General features: G+C 41.9%; 2 protein-coding genes and 1 long non-coding RNA gene across 3 annotated transcripts in view; 2 read left to right on the forward strand and 1 right to left on the reverse strand.

Annotated features, from left to right (window-relative positions):
• Window positions 1-292, reverse strand: part of dnaaf9 (dynein axonemal assembly factor 9) — a 70,613-nt gene extending 70,321 nt beyond the window's left edge. Inside the window, exon 1 of the mRNA XM_061894965.1 lies at window positions 99-292. Within this exon, the coding sequence (XP_061750949.1) occupies window positions 99-154 (56 nt within the window). The 5' untranslated portion in view covers window positions 155-292. The remainder of the gene's footprint in view (window positions 1-98) is intronic.
• Window positions 293-8,491: 8,199 nt separating this feature from the next.
• Window positions 8,492-20,063, forward strand: LOC133549506 (uncharacterized). The gene is made up of 3 exons (XR_009806095.1): window positions 8,492-8,657; window positions 8,732-9,549; window positions 19,330-20,063. It is a non-coding gene; the product is annotated as an uncharacterized LOC133549506 (long non-coding RNA).
• A 1,655-nt stretch (window positions 20,064-21,718) lies between these two features.
• LOC133549505 (GTPase IMAP family member 4-like) lies at window positions 21,719-22,925 on the forward strand. The gene has a single exon (XM_061894968.1). It carries the CDS (start codon window positions 21,727-21,729, stop codon window positions 22,009-22,011), a length of 285 nt encoding a protein of 94 aa, XP_061750952.1. The 5' UTR covers window positions 21,719-21,726; the 3' UTR covers window positions 22,012-22,925.
• The last annotated feature ends 2,715 nt before the right edge of the window (window positions 22,926-25,640 follow it).

Consider the following 25,640-nt stretch of genomic DNA (forward strand, 5'->3'; position numbering starts at 1 on the left):
TAGTAAATCAAGAGTTTGACAGGCGAGTGACGAGCAGCTGCGCGTAGCCTTGCTAGCAAGGACGGCCGCCATGTTTTAACACATAACATTGCGGGTACCTGACGGCGGGGTTGACGCCAGGGTATTTCCCGGTTGCCCGTCTAATCTCGGCCATGGTTTGGTATCGTCGCTGTGTGGCAGGGATGTGTTTTATGTGGTTAAAAACTCGCTTTTCCCAAGCCAGAGAGCGAGCTGCATCTTCTCCATCACCATCGAGAATGTCCACACTAGCATAGCAACGGAGCCAACCATTACACGCCAAGGGTGCCAACACGTATATCTGAGTCTACGTGGACTATGACTATTTATGCTGTATTTCATGGTTACTTCATCTGTTTTACAATTGTTTTGCATCAAGAAGAGTCCAAATAGCTGAATATATCTGAATTTATCATAAAGTTCCCCCCCATTTTGTAACGTTATGGTCTTGTCCTGTTTGGGGTCTTTTTGACAGCGCAACACCGCAGGACTACAATGTGGCGCAATCTCGATGCAATAACTACGTGCGATATCACTGATTTTCTTTCCGATCCGATACTAAGGTTGTAATTCTGTAGCACTTTGAGATTTGGAATCAAATGTAAAGTAATATATATAAAAAAATAAATAAATAAATAAAAAATAAAAACTATATATATATATACACACATATATATATATATATATATATATATATATATATATATATATATATATATATATATATATATATATATATTTCATGTATCCATCCATCCATTTTTCTACCACTTATTCCCTTTTGGGGTTGCGGGGGGCGCTGGCGCCTATCTCAGCAACAATCAGGCGGAAGGCGGTGTACACCCTGGACAAGTTGCCACCTCATTTTATTTCATATATATATCAATCAATCAATCAATCAATGTTTACTTATATAGCCCTAAATCACTAGTGTCTCAAAGGGCTGCACAAACCACTACGACATCCTCGGTAGGCCCACATAAGGGCAAGGAAAACTCACACCCAGTGGGACACCGGTGACGATAATGACCCAGTGGGACGTCGGTGACAATGATGACTATGAGAACATGATACTGTGATACTGATGATACTGATGACTATGAGAACATATGAGAACATGATACTGTGAAAGATCAATCCATAATGGATCCAACACAGTCGCGAGAGTCCAGTCCAAAGCGGATCCAAATGTATGTATGAAATACTTGCCTTTCAATGAATTTTAGCTATATATATATAATTATATATATATATATATGTAAATAAAAGAAATAGTTGAATTTCAGACGGCACCTATCAAATACACAGTAATAAAAACACAGTTGTTCTACTAACTGAACTGTGCTTGCTGGTTACTAAAACAACAACAACAACACTTACCTTTCACTATTTGAGTAACCTTTGTTCTGTCATTTGCGTACTGGCGAGAGTCACTTGCCGTCAGGTGCCCAACACCACATAAATCGTTGGCCATTCAAAAAGCAACCCCATAACGCTATAGCCAACATTCACCAGGAGATGGCAACAGACAACATAGAATCACTCTATTACAGACCGCGTAGCCATGGCTGTAACTTCCTCGTTCTTCTGCTTCGTCTCCTTGTGTGTGCAGTATTTTTATTAAAATTCGTAGATGTTGTAACGTGATTGGGCAGGCAAGCTGTTTATATAACAGGAAAGCAGACGTGAAAACAGGCTGTCCCCACTCATGTCCGCATGGAGCTGGAGGGGCCGTGAATTTCTTCCAGGAGGTTGTCGGGAGAGGCGCTGAATTTCGGGAATCTCCCGAAAAATCCGGGAGGGTTGGCAAGTATGTTCATTATACTTGATTAAATTATGAATGAAGTGTTGCAGCGCCTTTTGCTGGCGAGAAGTGGTTTGTACTGTATGGTTACCTGTGGGAAGTGCTCAGAAATGTGACGCCTCCAAAGTGGTGAGACACATTTTTGTATTGTCCGGGATTGATTATTAATAAGTGAATATTGACTGTTTATGTTTTGATTAGTACTTTGTAACGTACACATAAAAAGGTTCGCTAATTAATATTGACCAAAACTGTATAATAGAGTGATATTTTGAAGACAATAACACACTTTTACTGTGTAAACTAATTGGTGATTGTTGATGTGTTATTTAGAGAATCCCATGACCCAAGTGGACTCACAGTCTCACAATTTGCACTGTTTTGCAGGTAATATTATATTCCACGACACTGTGATTGTTTGGTTGTTCACATATTTGTCCTCACCTATTGTGCGTCATGGGCGTGTTATTAGGTCTGACACTGCAGCCGGCTTTTCTCCTTTGTTTACTGAGTACATGCAGAGTTTATCACACTCTGCTGACACTGAACAATTGATGTGCTCTTTTCTTTCGACATGTTCTGAGATTCTGGATAGTATAGCGCCCCTCAGAGCTATACGTCCCAAACCAAAACAGGAACCTTGGCTCAATGAAACCACACGCACAGCTCGGCGTGAGTGGCGAAGGGCGGAGCGCAAGTGGAAAGGGGATCACTTGGATGTCTCCTATCAAATTTTAAAAGAAAACTGTAGAAATTATCAAAGTGTGGTTAAAGCTGAGAAAACAAAATATTTGTCAGACTTAATTTTAAATAGTATCAGCAAGCCACGTGTTCTTTTTAATACTATTAGTAATGTTCTTAAACCGAATCCAGCCACTTCACTGGAGATGACAAGTGAAACTTGTGAAAAAATTCTCTCCTTTTTTAATGACAAGGTTGCTTCTATTCGGGCAAATCTTTCTTGTTTTCCATTAAGTTTTAATGTGGCCACTCAGTGCTCGGCTATGTTTTGTCAGTGTGAGCCTGTGTCCATGCCTGAGCTTACAGGAATAGTCGGCAAGCTAAAACCCTCGTCATGTCCCACAGACCCAGTCCCCCCTCGCTTTTTTAAAGAAATCTGGGACATCATCAACAGCAGCTTGACTTCTGGCTGTGTCCCCTCCTTTTGTAAAAGAGCTGTTGTTGAGCCTTTGATTAAAAAAACAGGTTTGATCCGACAAGTTTGTCAAATTATCGGCCCATTTCCAAATTACATTTTGTGTCAAAAATATTAGAGAAATGTGTTCTGGCACAACTGCAGCCTTTTTTAGATGAAAATCGCACTTTAGATCCATTTCAGTCTGGATACAAAGCTTTGCGCAGTACTGAATCTGCACTTTTAAAGGTTTTTAATGACTTGCTTTTATTTCTGATTCTGGCAGCTCTACCATTTTAGTGCTTTTAGATCTTACAGCTGCCTTTGACACAGTCGACCACACAATTCTTTCAGACCGCCTGAGAGACTGTGTGGGTGTCAGGGGGACTGCGTTAGAGTGATTCAGATCTTACCTGTCTGAGAGGTCCTTCTCTGTCAGGCTGGGGGACGCCACCTCTTCTTCTGCCCCGCTTTACGGTGGTGTCCCCCAGGGATCTATTTTAGGCCTCATCCTGTTCGCTCTTTATATCCTCCCACTTGGAGATATTTTTAAGAAACATGGAGTGTTTTATCACTTTTATGCAGATGACTGCCAAATTTATATGCCGATTTCAAAAGGCCACGGCCCCCTGACACCCCTTCTTAACTGTCTATGCGACGTCAAGGCTTGGTTAGCCCAGAATTTTTTAATAATGAATGAGGGAAAAACGGAAATTTTAGTTTTTGGTCCGGCCCTCACTGACTTGGGACCATTGCAAAATTATATGCATCCCAAAGTCACCATCATTGGCATCACTATAGACAGCAATTTTAAACTAGACAAACAAGTCAATGGCGTTTTAAAATCGTGTTTTTATCACCTTCGTCTTTTAGTAAAGGTTAAACCGTTTTTATCTTTTAACCTTTTTGAACAAGTCGTGCATGGTTTTATTTTAAGTCGCCATGACTACTGCAATGCACTTTATGCTGGCATTAGCCAAAAAGCTCTCTCCCGGTTGCAGTTGGTCCAGAACGCGGCAGCACAACTTTTAACAGGGGCCAGGAAACGCCAGTATACAACCCCAATTTTTCAGAGTTTGCACTGCCTACCTGTTCATTTTAGAATTGATTTTAAAACATTGCTGTTTTATTTTTAAATCTTTACATGGACTGGCACCTCAATATATCTCGGACCTCATCCAAATTTACATTCCTGCGCGTGCTCTGAGGTCCGAGAGCCAGTTCCAGCTCGTGGTGCCCAAGACCAGACTTAAGACCAGGGGAGACAGGGCCTTCTCTGTGGTCGGCCCTAAGCTCTGGAACACTCTGCCCCTCCATGTTAAAACTGCTTCCACAGTGGAGTGTTTTAAGTCTCGTCTCAAGACCCACTTTTATTCTTTGGCTTTTAACACTATGTGAGTTGTGTGGTCCTCTGTCCTCTGTTGTCCTCTGTGTTTTTTATACACTTTGATTTCTATTTCACTGTTTTAATTGATTTTCCATCCATCCATCCATTTTCTACCGCTTATTTTACCCTTTAAAATTGTTTTTAATCATATTTGTTTTTATACTGTTTTTTTTATATTGGTTTTATGTTTATTTATTTTTTGTTTTTATTCAGTCATTGGTGGAGCATAATATTGTTTTTTTTAAATAGTTTTTAACATGGCTGTGCAGCACTTTGGAAACGTTATTGTTGTTTAAATGTGGTATATAAATAAAGTGGATTGGATTGGATTGGATTGTTATGATGCTAATAGTAGCTTGGCTAGGCCGCAGCCTGGTTTATCAACCGCATGGTTTGAAGCAGCCATTTTGGATGCGAGGTGTGTTAAGGGACATCCTGTAAAATGTAGTTTCTGTAAATTTACTGTATATTTTGCATATTAAAAAAGGATTATTGTTAATTGGAGTACACCATTGTTAGTACATGTGAAACCAATGGAGAAATGAATATGATAATTAGTATGAAGATTTGGTTTAAAGGGGAACATTATCACAATTTCAGAAGGGTTAAAACCAATAAAAATCAGTTCCCAGTGGCTTATTTTATTTTTCGAAGTTTTTAAAAATTTTTTACCCATCATGGAATATCCCGAAAAAAGGCTTCAAAGTGCCTGATTTTCGCTATCTGTAAATCCACCGTCCATTTTCCTGTGACGTCACATAGTGATGCCAATAGAAACAAACATGGCGGATAGCCCAGCAAGCTATAGCGACATTAGCTCGGATTCAGACTCGGATTTCAGCGGCTTAAGCGATTCAACAGATTACGCATGGGAGAGGCGCTGAATTTCTGGAGTCTCCCGTAAAATCCGGGAAGGTTGGCAAGTATGATATATATATATACATATATATATATATATATATATATATATATATATATACAGTATATATATATATATATATATATATATATATATATATATATATATATATATATATATATATATATATATATATATATGCAGTATATTCATCCATCCATTTTCTACCGCTTATTCCCTACAATCGGGCAGAAGGCGGAGTACTCCCTGGACAAGTCGCCACCTCATCGCAGATATATATATATATATATATATATATATATATATATATATATATATATATATATATATATATATATATATATATATATATATATATATATATACATATACATATATATGTATATATATATATATATATATATATCTGCGATGAGGTGGCGACTTGTCCAGGGAGTACTCCGCCTTCTGCCCGATTGTAGGGAATAAGCGGTAGAAAATGGATGGATGAATATACTGCATATATATATATATATATATATATATATATATATATATATATATATATATATATATATATATACATATATATATATATACTGTATATATGTTCTTACGTAACATCACCAGAATGATTGACAATTAGGAGGACCATCACCAGAATGATTAACAATTAGGAGGACCAATAGTCAACATGATCCACCCAGAAATAAATAAAATAAATGGCTTATCGATAAGCCATATAAAAACTTATTTTTCTTAATATTTATTTATATGTATCATTATTCTCCTACTCACCTTTCCAGTAGAGGCCTCTCCCCTCTCACTTTCTGTGCTCCTGTGCCCTCACTCCCATAGGTCAATAGGGGTTGTGGAGTGATTATTATTATTATCTACTAATGATAGTCATACGTGAATGAGCTCAGCTCCTGTCCTCCATGTGTAAAGTGGGAAACACAGCTGATGCTCCAGAAGGAAGATAGAAGAAAATCGAAGCGTCCAAAAAACTGAGACCAACAGGCCTGTCGATCGTTGAGTCTCTTGGCTGATCGAATATAGAGGAGATTACGGTGATCAGTGAGCACTTAAAACTGATGTTTAGCTCCTTCCAACCAATGTCTCCATTCCTTTCATGCATCGTAAACAGCAAGTAACTCATGATTTCCAGCATCATAATTACGTTCGGCAGCGGATAATCGTCTGGAGAGATAAGCACATGGATGGATCTTGCCGTCTAGTTTGGAGCGTTGACAAAGAATAGCTCCGACACCTGAATCGGATGCATCTACCTCGTCGATAGGCGCTCTGGAGTGCCTTGTCATCCCATCCACTCTCTGCCGCCAGGGTTCTGAACTCCAAGGTATATGTAGCTAAAGACCGAGAGCCTTGCCGTATGGAATGGAGTCAAGAAGCGGTGTCCCCGCCCTCCGCAAGGTGATCGAAAACAGCCAAAAATTATTTTAGAAAAGAAGCATAATTCATGTTAAGTCCAGAGTCTTTACCAAGAGCCGACGTGGCCCATTTCAACGCAGGTCCAGAAAGTAAAGAGAATATAAATGCTATTTTAGCACCTTCATTAGCATATCGAGATGGCTGGTGTAAAAAAATACAGCAGCAGCAGGAAGCACAGAGTGTGTCAAAGACACAACAATTTGCAAAAAAAAATAAAGTTTATGAGTTTGAACATTAAAAATCTTGTTTTTGTGGTGCATTCAATTGAATATGGGTTGAAAAGGATTTGCAAATCATTGTATTCCGTTTATATTTACATCTAACACAATTTCCCAACTCATATGGAAACAGGGTTTGTATATATACAGTATATAAATACAAGAAATACTTGACTTTCAGTGTTCATTTATTTACACATATACACACATAACACTCCACTACTCATTGTTGTATTTGAAGTGCAATGCTTTGCAACCAGTAGCACAGCCTATGAAAGAGCATAGGTATGGGCAGCATCTGTGAAATGTAATTTCGCCGGCCCCCTACCCCGCCCACCTTAAACACCCCCCACCACCACCCAATCTCCCGAATTCTGAGGTCTCAAGGTTGGCAAGTATGCTTTAAGGGGCCCCCCATTCCATCCTCAGCCCAACGTTGCCTCCACACAGACACCACACACACACCACACACACACACACACGCGCGCGCACGCACGCACACACACACAGACAGAGTAAATTTATTGTTTACATGCACTAAAAAAGTAATTATTACATGGATTTGATTCAAACCAGCTTTGTAAAACACAGCTGTAATTAAGTTTTGGACTTATTAAAGATGGGATTAACTAATAGGACTGTGGAGGTTTCCCCCCAGTGTGTTCTCCAAACCACCAATCACCGACATGAGAGCCCAGGTTTCAGGGTTTGATGCTGGTTTATTTTCAGCGTTCTCCGTTAGTTTGCTTTTTACCACAGGGTCTGTGTCTGTCATTCTCCCTCCCGCTCTCGCTCCCGCTCTCCTTCAGCTCCAACTCCCACTCCAACCCCGCTCTCCTCCCGACTGCTGCCTTTTAACAGAGCGATAGGTGATTAGATAACCAGGCCCAGGTGGGCCATCTACGCACCTGTCGCTGATTTCGAAGTCAGTCCTGACACACCCTGCTTTGCTGCAGGCCCGCAGGCCACACCCCCTCCACAAGGATATTTCGAAATATCTATCTATTTATTTTTGGTTTTATAATTTTATTTTATTTTTACAAATAACTGATTTAATATGATTCAAAATAATTAAAAAATATGTGATTATTTACTCAAGTTTGATTTAGGAATATGTCACCTTTTTCTTCACTCCAGAGTTCAAAATGATTTGACTCATGTTTGTTTTATTTTGGGTCAAGTCGCAGCGACGCTTTACAGTGGAGCTCTTGCTCCGTATACTTGCTCTCCCCAGTATAAATTTGCTTTGATTGATTGAAACTTTTATTAGTAAATTGCACAGTACAGTACATATTCCGTACAATTGACCACTGAATGGTAACACCCAAATACGTTTTTTAACTTGTTTAAGTCTGGGTCCACGTAAATCAATCCATGGCTTGCCTAACAGAATTGACATTGCGACATCCAGTGGACACATTTGGAACAGCAGCTTCTTTCATTTACAAAAGCAGCTCACTTTTACATTTAGCAAACTCATCTCAAGACCTGAGCCGGCCCGCACACAGCAGCAGTCTGTGCTTGCACAAAGCAGGAAAAAAAAGATGCCTTTGATCCATATCTTATGCATTCCGAGCCGTAGGCTGGCCTGCACTCCCTCGAGAAACAAAAAACACACTTTGACACGAGACGTGTTGAAATAAGGAACCGTCTGTTGCAGAGCTCCTCGCCTTGTTTTGGACTGAAGTCTGCACCTCGCAAAAAAACATGTCCGGCAGTACGTATTCTTTTTCTGCAGATATGACAAAAGTTCTGGTATTAGTTTGACAGAAACATGTCCGGCAGTAAGTATTCTTTTTCTGCAGATATGACAAATGTTCTGGTATTAGTTTGACAAGTGTGAACTCTTGTTTGGCAGACAGGAGGCAGGCCATGCTGGTTATATCCACAGAAGATGAATGGTCCTCCTTGGTGTCTCTGCTGGAGGGAAGTGTCCCAGATGAAGAACAGCAATTAAGTGCTGGCGGAAATGTCATAACTTGGTGCCGGAGGACCGCTTGAATCAACCTACATCATGCGAATATTAAAAGAAGACATGACAGGGGAGAACATCAGCAATGTGATGGATGGGTGCTTCACATCTTGGAAAAATGGAGTAAACACAGTCCTGCTGTTGATCCAAGGTGGACGGTACACACCTAGACGAATGAAACTGGTGGAGATACTGCAGATCCACTTTAGAGTTGAGGCCCTCAAGTACCTGGTGATAGTCTCCCTGGAAGACAGCAAAGCGGTGCACCTGTTGGACGACGTCCTCTTGGACCTGATCAACACATGCGATGGACGCTTCTGCAGAACTGACCTTGCCCTTCGCCAGGGAAGAAGCCGGCGTGCTGGTCAGCATGGTGGACAACATGCTGGCCATGAGCGGCACTGCGGGCTACGGCCGAAGCGTGCTAGCCGAGGCCAAGCGGCGGGGCGATGAGGACGCGGCCATGCACATGCTGAGGCGGAAGGTGCGGGATGCGAAGGAGAAGGTGCAGGCCTTCGGGCGTGTGGTCAGCCAGAGAGAGGGCAGGCGAGCTGAGGAGGCGAAGGATCTGAGGGAGAGGCATGACAAGGTTAGATGCAAGGAGGCCGCCGAGAGGAGTTAATACGAAACCAAGAAGGACAGCCTGGAGGAGGCTGTGGTCATCCATCGAGCCACACTGCACCTCCAGATGAAGCCAGAGGACAGTAAGTAGGAGAAGACTTTAGGGCTGTCAATCTTTGCGCACCACACCATTCCATTCTTTGATTCAGTTGGATGCCAGTTCTATGATAAACTAAATTTTTTCCTCCATAAAATAGATAAACACCTCTGATTATTTGTTTAATACATGTTTACCCAAACATTTAATAAAGTCAAATACAAATTAGGCAACAAGATAAATATCCAACACTTGTCTTTCCTGAAGTAAATCTGTACAGCAAATCAGGCATCTACATCAACAATATGATTTCCCTGAGAGGCTAAACCAAACAGATTTAGAAAAAAACATTTTTTTAATAAATTACAAATGGTTACAACTAAAAATTACAATTAATCTGAAAAAAAAAAATGAACAGCCTTAGTACAGCGGTCCCCAACCACCGGGCCGTGGCCCGATTGGTACCGGGCCGCAGAATAATTTTTTATTCATTTTTATTAAAAAAAAATATATATTTTTTTTTATTTTTTAAATTTTTTTATCAAATCAACATAAAAAACACAATATACACTTACAATTAGTGCACCAACCACAAAAACCTCCCTTTTTCATGACAAAAACGTCCCTTGTTCATGACAAAGAAAAAAAAAAAATAAATAAATAAAATGATAAAAAAAAAAAAAAAAAATAATAATAGTAGACTAATTGTTTTGGTGTCATCCATCCATCCATCCATCCATCTATTTACTACCTCTTATTCCCTTCAGGGAGCCTATCTCAGCTACAATCGGGCGGAAGGCGGGATACACCCTGGACAAGTCTCCACCTCATCACAGGGCCAACACAGATAGACAGACAACATTCACACTCACATTCACACAATAGGTCCAATTTAGTGTTGCCAATCAACCTATCCCCAGGTGCATGTCTTTGGAAGTGTGAGGAAGCCAGAGTACCTTGAGGGAACCCACGCAGTCACGGGGAGAACATGCAAACTCCACACAAAAAGATCCCGAGCGCGGGATTGAACCCAGGACCTTCGTATTGTGAGGCAGACGCACTAACCCCTCCACCACCGTGCTGCCCATATTTAATAAAAATGAACGGTTTCTTCATAAATCCACACTGCATGACAACATCTTGACTGGTCTAAAGGTTATTTACCGTGCATTAATGGAGTCATATGTAAAAATCTGGTCCAAAATAGTACTGCAATCACAGTCAAAATTCTGTACTACCATCCCACCTCTTTGCAATGAGTTGGCGACTTATCCAGGGTGTATACCGCCTTCCGCCCGATTGTAGCTGAGATAGGCACCAGCACCCCCCGCGACCCTAAAAGGGACAAGCAGTAGAAAATGGATGGATGGATGGATGGATGGGCATCTCCCCTCTCCCTGACTGAGATCGCCATCGATCGACTGGTCTACTCCAAAGAACTTCAAACTTCTACTGCCTCCTACTAGGGGTTGAGGTGCGGGGACCAGAATAGCTGAATAGACAAGCCTTTTGTCAATAACAAACCTCTAACCAACACATTTTACACAGAAATTAGGTTATTTTTAGGAAAAAGTATGTCATGCATGTGTACAATATCACAACAAACGGCAATCATATACTTATTGTCGGTGCTATTAGAAAACAAAGTCTAAAACTACATTAACTACACCCAACTACTCTTTCAAACGTTTCAGATAAATGTACCATATAACTTGGGTCATTTAGTTCACAATATGCAAACACAAATGAGGAATTATTTTATCATTCAATTTGGCGATCTCCATACGTTTCATGAGTTTTGGTCATGAGCTTTGGGTTATGACCGAAAGGACCAGATCACGGGTACAAGCAGCCAAAGTGAGTTTCCTCCGTCGGGTGGCGGGGCTCTCCCTTAGAGAGAGGGTGAGAAGCTCTGCCATCCAGGGGTAGCTCAAAGTATAGCTGCTGCTCCTCCATATCGAGAGGAGACAGATGAGGTGGTTCGGGCATCTGGTCAGGATGCCACCTGAATGTGAAGGGAGGTGTTTAGGGCACGTCTGACCGGTAGGAGGCCACGGGGAAGACCATGTCTCCCGGCTGGCCTGAGAATGCCTCGGGATCCCAGGGGATGAGCTGGATGAAGTGGCTGGGGAGAGGAAAGTCTGGGCTTCCCTGCTTAGGCTGCTGCCCCACGCGACCCGACTTTAGATAAGCAGAAGAAGATGGATGGATGGATGGGTATACGTTTCACATTGCCATGATGACAGCTATGCTAATGTTGGAACCCATTTCTTCAGCGTATCAGCACATTGAGAAGGAAATAGGCACTGACCCGACCCATATCCACATATGTTTTATTTGTCTAAAATATATTTTGCCCTGTCAGTTGGATGACACATCGACATATAGGCTAACGGGAATATATTTCCTCCATTTGCCTATATGTTGATGTGTCATAGACCGTGCTAGAATGCTAAAGGACTACTGAAATGAGATTTTCTTATTTAAACGGAGATAGCAGGTCCATTCTATGTGTCATACTTGATCATTTTGCGATATTGCCATATTTTTGCTGAAAGGATTTAGTAGAGAACATCGACGATAAATTTCGCAACTTTTGGTGCTGATAAAAAAAGCATTGTCTTTACCGGAAGTCGCAGACGATGACGTCACAATGGTGAGGGATCCTCACGTCCTCACATTGTTTTTAATGGGAGCCTTCAGCAGCAAGAGCTATTCGGACCAAGAAAATGACAATTTCCCCATCAATTTGAGCGAGGATTAAAGATTTGTGGATAACGATATTGATAGCGAAGGACTAGAAGAAAAAAAAAAGTTGATTGCATTGGGACAGATTCAGATGTTTTTAGACACATTTACTAGGATAATTCTGGGAAATCCCTTATCTTTCTATTGGGTTGCTGGTGTTTTAGTGAGATTTAATAGTACCTGATAGTCAGAGGGGTGTGTCCACGGGTGTGTTGAGGCCAGTGTCTGAGGGAAATCACGGCAGATACAAGGACGACGCAAGCTACACAGATATCCGGTAAGAGGCGACCTTTTAACACAATTTTCTCACTGAAACCTGCCGGTTGACAACGCTTGACCGCTCTGATCCATAGTAAAGCTTCACCTCTGGGAATTTTAAACAAGGAATTTCCGTGTGTTTGTGTGGCTAAAGGCTAAAGCTTCCCAACTCATGACACCAGATGGCGGCGCCCGGACGGGCTGCAACATCGCGGAGCTCTTGCTAAAGATGGAACATTTGGCAGAAATACCGGACAATTCTGCAAACTTCATGGCTGGCTCACATCGTGGTCACTCCGTGATCATGTACGACCGCCAGACACTTCTGGATGTGGACATATCGGGCCGTTTTGGACTGATAGACGCGTGCGTGCTAAACATGCTAACTAGCATGGGAATACGTCGGCGGCTACATCCAGCGGCCTGTGAAGCAGGGGAGTATAGTAGCAGCGGGGGCCGTCTACGGAGCAGACGCCAGCGGTGTGATCGGATGTCGAGCGGGGCTAAAAACAAAGCAGAAGGCTAATCCCCACAGAACACCACTTCCCTCCATCCTGAAGACGGATTTAAATGGAAAATACGAGACTACTGGTCTGGGTAAGGAGTCAGTTAAATTAGAACATGTTTTTTCTGCTTTGAGTGTTTCAGAGTTGGACATGTGTTTTACTGAGGTGGCTAACTATGATGCGTGCAGTTTATCAAAGCAACAAACAAACAATCGGAAAATCCCCGTTACTGAGGTGGCTAACCATGATGCGTGCAGTTTATCAAAGCAACAATCAAACAATCGGAAAATTCCTGTCGTATCAATTCCTAGATATGGTCGTAACTATACTAAATGCACTGGGCATAATAAACACAACATTATTAATATTGCTACTACGGATAATTTGATCAAAAACTCCCTAAAACAGCCCACTACCTATAATATAGGTTTTTTAAACATAAGATCATTGTCTCCCAAAACGTTATTAGTTAATGATATTATCAGAGACAACAATCTTAACGTCATCGGTCTCAGCGAAACCTGGCTTAAATCAAACGACTTTTTTTGCGCTAAATGAGGCATGTCCTCCTAACTTTACACATGCGCATATTGCCCGTCCGCTTAAAAGGGGTGGGGGGGGGGGGTCGCACTAATATACAACGAAAACTTTAACCTTAGTCCTAACATAAATAATAAATATAAATCGTTTGAGGTGCTTACTATGAAGTCTGTCACAGCGCTGCCTCTACACCTGGCTGTTATCTACCGCCCCCCAGGGCCCTATTCGGACTTTATCAATGAATTCTCAGAGTTCGTTGCTGATCTAGTGACACACGCCGATAATATAATCATAATGGGGGACTTTAATATCCATATGAATACCCCATCGGACCCACCGTGCGTAGCGCTCCAGACTGTAATTGATAGCTGTGGTCTCACACACATAATAAATGAACCCACGCATCGCAACGGTAATACGATAGACCTAGTGCTTGTCAGGGGTATCACCGTCTCCAAAGTTTCGATACTCCCGTATACTAAAGTATTGTCCGATCATTACCTTATAAAATTCGAGGTTCAGACGCATGTTCGTCAAACTAATAATAATAATAACTGCTATAGCAGCCGCAACATTAATACGGCCACAACGACAACTCTTGCTGACCTACTGCCCTCGGTAATGGCACCATTCCCAAAGTATGTGGGCTCTATTGATAACCTCACTAACAACTTTAACGACACCCTGCGCGAAACCATTGATAACATAGCACCGCTAATGTTAAAAAAGGCTCCAAAAAAGCGCACCCCGTGGTTTACAGAAGAAACTAGAGCTCAGAAATTATTATGTAGAAAGCTGGAACGCAAATGGCGCACGACTAAACTTGAGGTGCACCATCAAGCATGGAGTGATGGTTTAATAACTTATAAACGCATGCTTACCTTAGCTAAAGCTAAATATTACTCAAATCTCATCCACCGTAATAAAAACGATCCTAAATTTTTGTTTAGTACGGTAGCATCGCTAACCCAACAAGGGACCCCTTCCAGTAGCTCAACCCACTCAGCTGATGACTTTATGCAATTCTTTAGTAAGAAAATTGAAGTCATTAGAAAGGAGATTAAAGACAATGCGTCCCAGCTACAACGGGGTTCTATTAACACTGATACGATGGTATATACGGCGGATACTGCCCTCCAAAATAGTTTCTCTCGTTTTGAGGAAATAACATTAGAGGAATTGTTACAACGTGTAAATGGAATAAAACAGACAACATGTTTACTTGACCCTCTTCCTGGGAAACTGATCAAGGAGCTCTTTGTATTATTAGGTCCATCAGTGCTAAATATTATAAACTTATCACTCTCCTCGGGCACTGTTCTCCTAGCATTCAAAAAAGCGGTTATTCATCCTCTTCTTAAAAGACCTAACCTCGATCCTGACCTCATGGTAAACTACCGACCGGTGTCTCACTTTCCCTTTATTTCAAAAATCCTTGAAAAAATTGTTGCGGAGCAGTTAATGAACACTTAGCGTCTAACAATCTATGTGAAACCTTTCAATCCGGTTTCAGAGCAAATCACTCCACGGAGACAGCCCTCGCAAAAATGACTAATGATCTATTGCTAACGATGGATTCTGATGCGTCATCTATGTTGCTGCTCCTCGATCTTAGCGCTGCTTTCGATACCGTCGATCATAATATTTTATTAGAACGTATCAAAACACGAATTGGTATGTCAGACTTAGCCCTGTCTTGGTTTAACTCTTATCTTACTGATAGGATGCAGTGTGTCTCCCATAACAATGTGACCTCGGACTACGTTAAGGTAACGTGTGGAGTTCCCCAGGGTTCGGTCCTTGGCCCTGCACTCTTCAGCATCTACATGCTGCCGCTAGGTGACATCATACGCAAATACGGTGTTAGCTTTCACTGTTATGCTGATGACGCCCAACTCTACATGCCCCTAAAGCTGACCAACACGCCGGATTGTAGTCAGCTGGAGGCGTGTCTTAATGAAATTAAACAATGGATGTCCGCTAACTTTTTGCAACTCAACGCCAAAAAAACGGAAATGCTGATTATCGGTCCTGCTAGACACCGAACTCTATTTAATAATACAACTCTAACATTTGACAACCAAACAATTAAACAAGGCGACACGGTAAAGAATCTGGGTATTATCTTCGACCCAACTCTCTCCTTTGAGGCACACATTAAAAGCGTTACTAAAACGGCCTTCTTTCATCTCCGTAATATCGCTAAAATTCGCTCCATTCTGTCCACTAAAGACGCTGAGATCATTATCCATGCGTTTGTTACGTCTCGCCTCGACTACTGTAACGTATTATTTTCGGGTCTCCACATGTCTAGCATTAAAAGATTACGGTTGGTACAAAATGCGGCTGCTAGACTTTTGACAAGAACAAGAAAGTTTGATCACATTACGCCTGTACTGGCTCACCTGCACTGGCTTCCTGTGCACTTAAGATGTGACTTTAAGGTTTTACTACTTACGTATAAAATACTACACGGTCTAGCTCCATCCTATCTTGCCGATTGTATTGTACCATATGTCCCGGCAAGAAATCTGCGCTCAAAGGACTCCGGCTTGTTAGTGATTCCCAAAGCCCAAAAAAAGTCTGCGGGCTATAGAGCGTTTTTCGTTCGGGCTCCAGTACTCTGGAATGCCCTCCCGGTAACAGTTCGAGATGCCACCTCAGTAGAAGCATTTAAGTCTCACCTTAAAACTCATTTGTATACTCTAGCCTTTAAATAGACTCCCTTTTTAGACCAGTTGATCTGCCGTTTCTTTTCTTTTTCTTCTATGTCCCACTCTCCCTTGTGGAGAGGGTCCGGTCCGATCCGGTGGCCATGTACTGCTTGCCTGTGTATCGGCTGGGGACATCTCTGCGCTGCTGATCCGCCTCCGCTTGGGATGGTTTCCTGCTGGCTCCGCTGTGAACGGGACTCTCGCTGCTGTGTTGGATCCGCTTTGGACTGGACTCACGCGACTGTGATGGATCCATTGTGGATTGAACTTTCACAGTATCATGTTAGACCCGCTCGACATCCATTGCTTTCCTCCTCTCTAAGGTTCTCATAGTCATCATTGTCACCGACGTCCCACTGGGTCATTATTGTCACCGATGTCCCACTGGGTGTGAGTTTTCCTTGCCCTTATGTGGGCCTACCGAGGATGTCGTGGTGGTTTGTGCAGCCCTTTGAGACACTAGTGATTTAGGGCTATATAAGTAAACATTGATTGATTGATTGAACTCCATCTTTCAACTTTGACTTCTCCATTATTAATTGAACAAATTGCAAAAGATTCCGCAACACAGATGTCTAGAATACTGTGTAATTGCACGATGAAAAGAGACGACTTTTAGACGCAAATAGTGCTGCGCTAATATTTCCTGACATTCCGTGACGTCACGCGCACACGTCATCATTCCGCGACGTTTTCAACAAGAAACTCCGCGGGAAATTTAAAATTGCAATTTAGTAAACTAAACCGGCCATATTGGCATGTGTTGCAATGTTAATATTTCATCACTGATATATAAACTATCAGACTACGTGGTCGGTTGTAGTGGGTTTCAGTAGGCCTTTAAGTATTGGTTGCAGGAACATACTAACTTTATTAGACAAGATCATAGACCGTATTGGACAATTTAGTGTACATACCAAATGTACATTTCCATTTATCAAAAGTAACAAAATAACGTAAATGCCCGACTTACCTATCCAGGAGGAAATTAGCAAGTTTGGAATCAGATGAAAACATTTTCAATGGTCTCCATCATTCAAATCCTTGTTTTGTTCCTAGCTTTATCATGAATAAGTTGAGAATGGTAACGGGGTCTTTTAGATTGACTGTGGTCTGACATTTTTAGTAACTTTACCAGTAGCTAGAAAAAGATGGCAGTGTATAACTGGCAACCTGGATGTGACACACTCATGGACTTTTTGATTGGTAAAAAGGTGGAGGGCTGGGCATTGAAATTAAAACAATAACAAGATTTAGGGGCTGTAAATCTAATTTTAAAATGAGCATATCCCGGCTGAACTACTGTAATCAGTTATAAAGGTATTGGAAAATAACATGATTTATTAATGTCTTTTGACATATAAGAGCCCTTTAATGATGACTTGACATGAAATTATTACATATGGTTCCTTTAATATAGTGTTTGGTTTCATAGTTAAATACCTTCAAAATTAATTTTGAAAATGGACAACAAAGCAACAACATAACTGCAAATGTCTCAGACTGTAAACAATAGCGGACATTGGTGTTGGACTATTGTTTTTTTACTCCAGTGCTATAGGAGGCGCTAATGTGCTTTTAAAAACAAGTGGATGTCTTGGGCTCGGGGTCTTTCTGTGTGGAGTTTGCATGTTCTCCCCGTGAATGCATGGGTTCCCTCCGGGTACTCCGGCTTCCTCCCACTTCCAAAAACATGCACCTGGAGATAGGTTGATTGGCAACACTGAATTGGCCCTAGTGTGTGAATGTGAGTGGGAATGTTGTCTGTCTATTTGTGTTGGCCCTGCGATGAGGTGGCGACTTGTCCAGGGTGTACCCCGCCTTCCGCCCGATTGTAGCTGAGATAGGCGCCATCGCCCCCGCCACCCCAAAAGGGAATAAGCGGTACAAAATGGATGGCTGGATGGATGTCTTGCTTTGACCACATGGTCATCTATTTGTTGTAGTAGTTGATGCACAACCTGTACAACTGTACGATATTTGTACGATCATTTTCAGAGGTGTCAAAACATTTTTTTTTAGAATGAATTGGTGATTTTTGTTTGTAACGATTCTTAATTGATAAAAACAATTAAAAAAAACATCTATGTATTTTTTTTTTCTTATTCAATTTTTGTTTACATCTGTCCTGGCCAGCCACTTAGTTAAATCATATTGTTGATGTAGATGATCTGTATCTGCTGTACACATTTACTTTAGAAAAGCAGAGCGTTGAATACTTCTCTTTTTGCCTTATTTGTATTTGTCTTTATTAAATGTTTGTGTGTGTTTTTTTTTTTATTTTTAATTTTGGCTAATATAAACATTTATCAGTTGATATAGTTAATCAAAGAACTGGCACCTAATTTTATTTTTTTTAAAGTATGTATTTTGACTTGAGAATCGTTTTGAATAAAAAATTAACTATGACTCGAATTGTTACCCACAGGAATCGAAAATAATCAAATCGTGCAGTAATAATAATTTCACCCGCGGTACAACATTTGTACCAATTAGATTTTTGAATACATGACTATTAGCAAACAGGATACATTCTGCACTGCGCCCGATGTTTTGCATTGTCTCACGTTCCTTTTTACAGCCAGGTGGGGGCGCTCTTCTAACAGTGGCAGCTTGTTTTTCAACAACGTTGTTAGTTTATTTTAGGTAAAATTGCTTTATAAGCCATGTAATGAAGGTCTTCTGGTAGCAGATGGACTGGTGCAAGGTCAAATTTAGATATGTAGGACCATTTTGACTAAAATAAGATCATTTTAGACTATGAAAAAATACAGACTAAACTGGTCTTGCGGACGTAGAGGGGTGGTCTGTGGGCCAAAGTAAGATGTTCCAAGCAACAGATTGATTAATGTAAACATTTTCACATGATTCTAAGCTCTTCTTAAATGTTCACTCTCAAAGCGAGCATTGTGGTGTGCGCCTGACACGCCAGGTACTAAAATATTCTTCATAAAATGCGTTCCAACGGGCAATTACAGCAAGAGGGATTTTTTCAAAGTCTTGTTTGCAATTATTTATGGTTCCACCAATGAAATTTTCCTGTCACTCTCCTTTCAACAGCTCGCCACCCGCTTGTAAACACTAACAGGACGCATCAAATGGAGAACTTCTTCTGATTCGAACATTGATCGCATGCTGCAGGTGTGTCACCTTATCGCCACTCTGTTAGAAGAATACCTGAGTCCAATAACGCCGTTCCAAAACTCACAATATATTATAAAAAGTACCGTTTTTGTTTAACTTGAATAACAAGTTAGTGCTCTTTGACCATTTGGTCATTTATGAAAACATATGTATATGTATGAGATGGGAGGTTGTGTGTGGGGTTAGTGAGTCCCAACTAACGTCTATAAAATGCACACAAAGAACCGTTTGCACCTTCTCTTTTGACTGGCGGGCGGTCAGCGCCATAAAGCTGAGCGAGTCCCTGGGTAAATGGGGCGCGGACAACAAACAGGACAGACTAAGTTCAACAGCCCAGTAAGGCAATTAGTCTAGGAGAAGGATCTCTGATATGAAATACCCCTTCCAACCCACACCAAGCCAGTGTAGAAGGTGTAGGCTAATAACCAGCATGAAAAGTACGCCAAATGGCAGAAACATGCTGAGGCTTTCGTCCAGCAGTGGACTGACAACGGCTGATGATGATGATGTACAACACAGCAGCAACAGAACCATTGTTGTAGCAATCTGCAAAGTCAGCATTAATAGTGCTAAAAAGTAACGTGCAATAGATTTCTCACCAACAACTGAGTCTAAAACATGTTGTTAATTTGATCGGAATGACCTAAAATTATGAGACTTTGTCCAAATTAAAAACAAACTATATCAATTTCCATACGATGTGGTGTTTTTCATTCAGCTTATGTACAGTCTTGGTGTTGACGGTCCAAAATTATTAACCATACTGAATGTGTTACGTTCCGTGTTGGCGTAGTTGCTCTGAACCCCAAGATGTAGAGAAGGCAGGCAAAGTGGACGCAGACTGTCCTTTTATTAGGAACAAAGATGGGAGCACTAGCATGGTCGAATGTGAAAGAGTGCTGCAGGGAAATACAAAAAAAAACAACGGGTGTATGGAAAGCTACAGTATGCAACATGATAAAGCACAATACTGTCGATGACACACACACACACACACACACACACACACACACACACACACACACACACACACACACACACACACACACACAATGCTCAAAAGAGTCTCCTTCCCATGAGACAGTTGCAAGACAGTTTAAATAATATTGGGCTTTTCTGGTTATTTGGCCTTGCTAACAGTTCATTATTTGGCAGAACCACAGCAGGTCTCTATACTGTAATTCATGGTCCTCCAGGTCTCAGTCGGGAAGCCCAGGTCTTCCGGTCTTCAGCCACCTTTTCCAGTTCCACCGGGGGAACACTTAGGGAATTCCCCCAGCCGTGACACATAATCCCTTCAGCGTGTTATAGGTTTACAATGGGGACTCCTTCCATTTTGGCGTGGCCGAAGCACTTCAACAGGGAGTTTTTCCAGGAAGCATCTGGGCTAAATGCCCAATCCACCTCAACTGGATCCTCCTGATGTGAGTCAGCAGTGGCTCCACTCTGAGCGCCTCCTGGATGACCAAGCTTCTGACCCTGTCTTCTAGAATGAGTACAGCCACTCTACAGAAGTAAATTCTAAGTAAACTAATTTTTGCTGGAAGTATCCGCAATCTTGCTCTTTCTATCATTACCCAACGCTTGTGGCCATAGGTGGTGTTAGAAACGTAGCTCGACGGGTGAATTGAGAACTTTGCCTTCCAGTTTGCCTGACTCTTAACCGCCAACGATTCGGTACAGTGACCACATTACTGCACCGATGGGCCTGTCAATCTCGTGTTCCAGCATTTCCCCACTCATGAACAAAATCCTGAGATTCTTGAAGTCCTCCACCTTGGACAAGACCTGGACTTCCAATATGAAGGGTGCAATCCAATTTCTCTCAATTTACCGGTCGATCTATGTTCCTATCTTCACCTATGATCATGAGCTATGGGTTTGGATCGAAAGGACAAGATTGGGTATATGAGGGGCCAAAATGAGTCTCCTTCATAGGGTAGTAGGGCTTTCTTTTAGAGATAGGGTTGGGTAGGGTAGGGTAAGCTCTGTCATTCTGGAAGAGCTTGGAGTAAAGTCTCATCTTGAGAGGAGCCAGATGAGGGGCCTTGGGCGTCTGGTTCAAAATTCCTCTGGACACCTCCCTGAGGAGGTATTCCGGGCCACTCCGACTGGTAGGAGGCCAGGGGTAAGACACAGGACCCATTGGAGATACTATATTTCCCAGCTGGCCTGGTAATGCCTTAGAATCCCCCTGGTTGAAGTGTCAGGGTAGAGGAAAATCTGGGCCCACAATCCGGATGGATGGATGGCGATTTAAAGAGATAATAACAGGATGGTGTTTCCTGTCTCTTAGAAGATGACACAAAAAAGATGTCCGTGATTCTGCTAGGTCTGTCAGGCAGTGGCAAGACGTCAGCTATTGATCTCATCTTGGAGCGAACAAGTTACCAGTTCCCCATAAACGGATCCAATGACGAGGACCCCCAGTCCACCCTGGTCTGTGAGAGGAAAGACGTTTGCACGGCGGAGAGGAGGCTAATCCTGGTGGACACACCTGGACTGTGGGATGAGGACGGAGTGGAGAACCTTCAGCAGGTGAAGGACTGCCTATCTCTGGCACTGCCAGGACCCCACGTCTACCTGCTGGTACTCTAGGTGGGCCGCTTTACTCAGGGTGAGAGCGTGACTCTAACTCACCTGCAGAAGATCTTTGGGAAAGATGCCGCAGAGCCCTCCTTGGTGCTGTTCGTTCACATGAGCCAAGGCACGCCCAGGTCTCAGAGGATTCACAACTACATGATGGGGGCCCGCGCAATGCTGCAGGAGCTCATCCCAAGTTGCGGCAGCCGCTACTACGAGCTATGCCTGGCCAAGACCCACAATGCTTTGAGCTACCCTCAGGTCAGAGAGCTGCAGTCAGGCATCGACAAAATCGTGGCGTCTCACAGAGGACGAGCACACGCGGTGAAGAGTTTCACTGCTCAGGAGCTCCAGGACAGGAAGAAAATAATTGAGGACATGAAAGGCGGGACCTGGGAATCCAACATCTCAAAGATGGTTAGGTGCCATCCATCAGTTATGTGGTTTTTCACTACACTATCATATTAGTTTTGTTTATAATATACGTTGACAGAAAAACTGAAACATTGCATGGGCAACTTTGATAATCTCTTATTTGTAGATTTAAGTGCAAAAGTCAATAAAACATATGTAACATTTAAATTGGTGGTCCAGTAATCCATTCCAAAATGTCGGATGAATACTGAATTGTAATTTTTCAGTGTGAGTTTTGGGAGGAAAATATGGGCTGCAAATTGACCCCAAGTTTGGCCTTTGGACACCACTGTACTATACATTGGTCATGTCTCTGCAGGTCGGTTTGCCCTCGGTATTAAGGATCATTTTCGATACGGTAATGTTACATACCATAACTTCCGTAATTTATTAGCCGCGACTTTTTTCCCATGTTATGAATCCTGCGCCTTATATAATTCCGTGGCTAATTGGTACTTTCTTCCGAGGTCAAAAACTTCACATGTTGCCAATACATTTAGCTTAATCACATTGGACCAGGGGTGTCAGGCTTGTTACTGACTGTTTGGTTATGTTTGGGGTTTCCTCTGTGTTTGGGTTTATTTTCTGTCAGCGCTCTTGTTTTGGTTCCATTTCCTGCATGTCTCCCTGAGCGCTCGTTTCCCTCACCTGTACCTGATTGATAGCCTGACATACCTGGTTGCAATTGCCAATTAGGCCACTATTTATGCCTGCCCCACCCTCCAGTCAGGGCTTGATGATTGTATCCTGTTGCCTGTAACCTATTTCCTGATTTCCCTGCATGTGTACTTACCAGTTGCACTATCTATTTATTTTTTTTACGTCAGAGCCAGAGGCTTCACGGTGGCAGAGGGGTTAGTGCGTCTGCCTCACAATACGAAGTTCCTGCAGTCCTGGGTTCAAATCCAGGCTCGGGATCTTTCTGTGTGGAGTTTGCATGTTCTCCCCGTGAATGCGTGGGTTCCCTCCGGGTACTCCGGCTTCCTCCCACTTCCAAAGACATGCACCTGGGGATAGGTTAATTGGCAACACTAAATTGGCCCTAGTGTGTGAATGTGAGTGTGAATGTTGTCTGTCTATCTGTGTTGGCCCTGCGATGAGGTGGCGACTTGTCCAGGGTGTACCCTGCCTTCCGCCCGATTGTAGCTGAGATAGGCGCCAGCGCCCCCCGCAACCTCGAAAGGGAATAAGCGGTAGAAAATGGATGGATGGATGGAAGTCAGAGCCATGTTTTCATGCGCTACGACTGCCATCCCTGCATCTTGGTGTTCAAGACCGACAGCAGTCCCTGACACAGGGGTGCCCAAACTATTTGACTTGGGCTAAAAAAAATTGGCTGTGTGGCCAAATACATATTTTATTAATTTGATGGATATACAGGGTTATTCAAAAATAATTTGCCAAAATTATTTCATAAAAAAAAATAAAAACAATACCTAGCTTGAACAGATTTGTTGTACATAACTTTGAGTATTTCTTTCATTCTTTACAAGTTTTTACTCTGCACCGTGAATATGGCATTTGTTTTCGCAGACTTAAGCACACAAAACGCCTTCTGTTGATTCATTCTATTACAATGCTTTAGAATGTAAAAGTTTGACTCCTACCTTGTTTACTTCCGTGACAACCTCCTTAAAGATTTGTAATCAATCAGAAATATTAAACAGCTAAAATGTGCCGAACATGGATAAGTGTGGAGAATGTTTTACATTCCCATCATGCACTCTAATGGGTGTCATTTCGATTTATTTATGGTGTTTGGACGTTTTTCATAATATTCACAATGTTCAGTGAGCAGGTTGTGTTATGTGGATGCATATTTTTTTTGCATTGTGACTAGGAAAGGTTGTTTGGATTGTGTCATATAACTAAATGCTGTGCTGTTATTTCCAAGTACATTCAAGGGTCATTGATCAGACTTACTCACATTGTCCAATAGATGGCAGCAAATATGTAGTGTTCAGAGACTGCCTGATTATTTGAAAGCACTCGATGCTTTATTGAACTCTTAAAATCTTATAAAGGTGGGTGCGTCCTATTTATGTACAAAATAAAAAGTGTTGGCGCCTGGGGATATGTTGATTGGCAACACTAAATGGTCCCTAGTGTGTGAATGTGAGTGTGAATGTTGTCTGCCTATCTGTGTTTGCCCTGCGATGAGGTAGCGACTTGTCCAGGGTGTACACCGCCTTCCACCCGATTGTAGCTGATATAGGCGCCAGCGCCCCCCGCGACCCCAAAAGGGAATAAACGGTAAAAAATGGATGGATGGGTGCAGCTTATATTTAGATGGGCTCTATAGAGGGGAAATTACGATACAGTACGATGAAACTCCTTGTACCAATTAATACAAGTGTTGACTAAAGAAATTAATACATTTTATAAACAAATATTATGTCACTCAGTAAAAGTTTGAAGATTGTTGATGGTTATTTTATTTGTTGTAAAGTAAGTGTCCTTATTGGCTGAAGTGTAGAGTGGATACGGCTTGTGGATGAACACTCACTGCTTTCGTCGACTGTTTACGTCACTTAAAATCTGGGGTCAACTTCGATATTTATAGATTTTTCAAAAGCCTGAAACTATATTGTCTGTTGGCCGGAGGCATGGCCCCAGGATGCAGGGACAGGACATGAATTGATGGTAAAAATGCTAATTTGATTATCTTTGCAACAAAAACAAAACAGAACAGCGTCCGTCTGAGATGCTGTTGCCGACATATAAAGCACTCCAACGATGATAGGCAACAAGTGCGTGTCCTAATAACACAAATGGATGCAGGTGTGTCAATCAGCAACAAGGGAGAGGCGCTGATACCAACTAAACATAAAACTAGTAAATAATATATAAAGCCAGATCTGTTATGGCAGGTCATGACAGTTATAAACTTTTTTCAAAAACAAAATCTTGTTACATAATGTCCTCTAGCCTATTTTATTTTTTGATTTCAGTTTTTTTATTCCTTCAACGTTATCGGCCAATAAACATTAGCAAAAATAACCTTTGGATGCCCTGAGTTTTCATATTTCACCGGTTTAGACAAAGTGTTGCCAAAACTGTCTGGTTTGGATCTGCAACTAAGCTGGACAGACACAGACTACAACGGACAATTAGGACTGCAGAAAAGTTAATCGTGTCGACCTTTCCCCTGTTCCAGGATTTCTACTGATCCAGGGTCAGGAAACCCCTCACACCCTGGTCACGAAACGGTTCAAACTTCTACAGTAAAG

Source organism: Nerophis ophidion, linkage group LG03 (genome assembly GCF_033978795.1).
Source record: "Nerophis ophidion isolate RoL-2023_Sa linkage group LG03, RoL_Noph_v1.0, whole genome shotgun sequence".
Lineage (NCBI taxonomy): Eukaryota > Metazoa > Chordata > Actinopteri > Syngnathiformes > Syngnathidae > Nerophis > Nerophis ophidion.

Bases quoted from the DNA above. Each gene is read 5' to 3' on its own strand.
- LOC133549505 (XM_061894968.1), top strand. From the start codon at position 21,727: ATGTCCGTGATTCTGCTAGGTCTGTCAGGCAGTGGCAAGACGTCAGCT.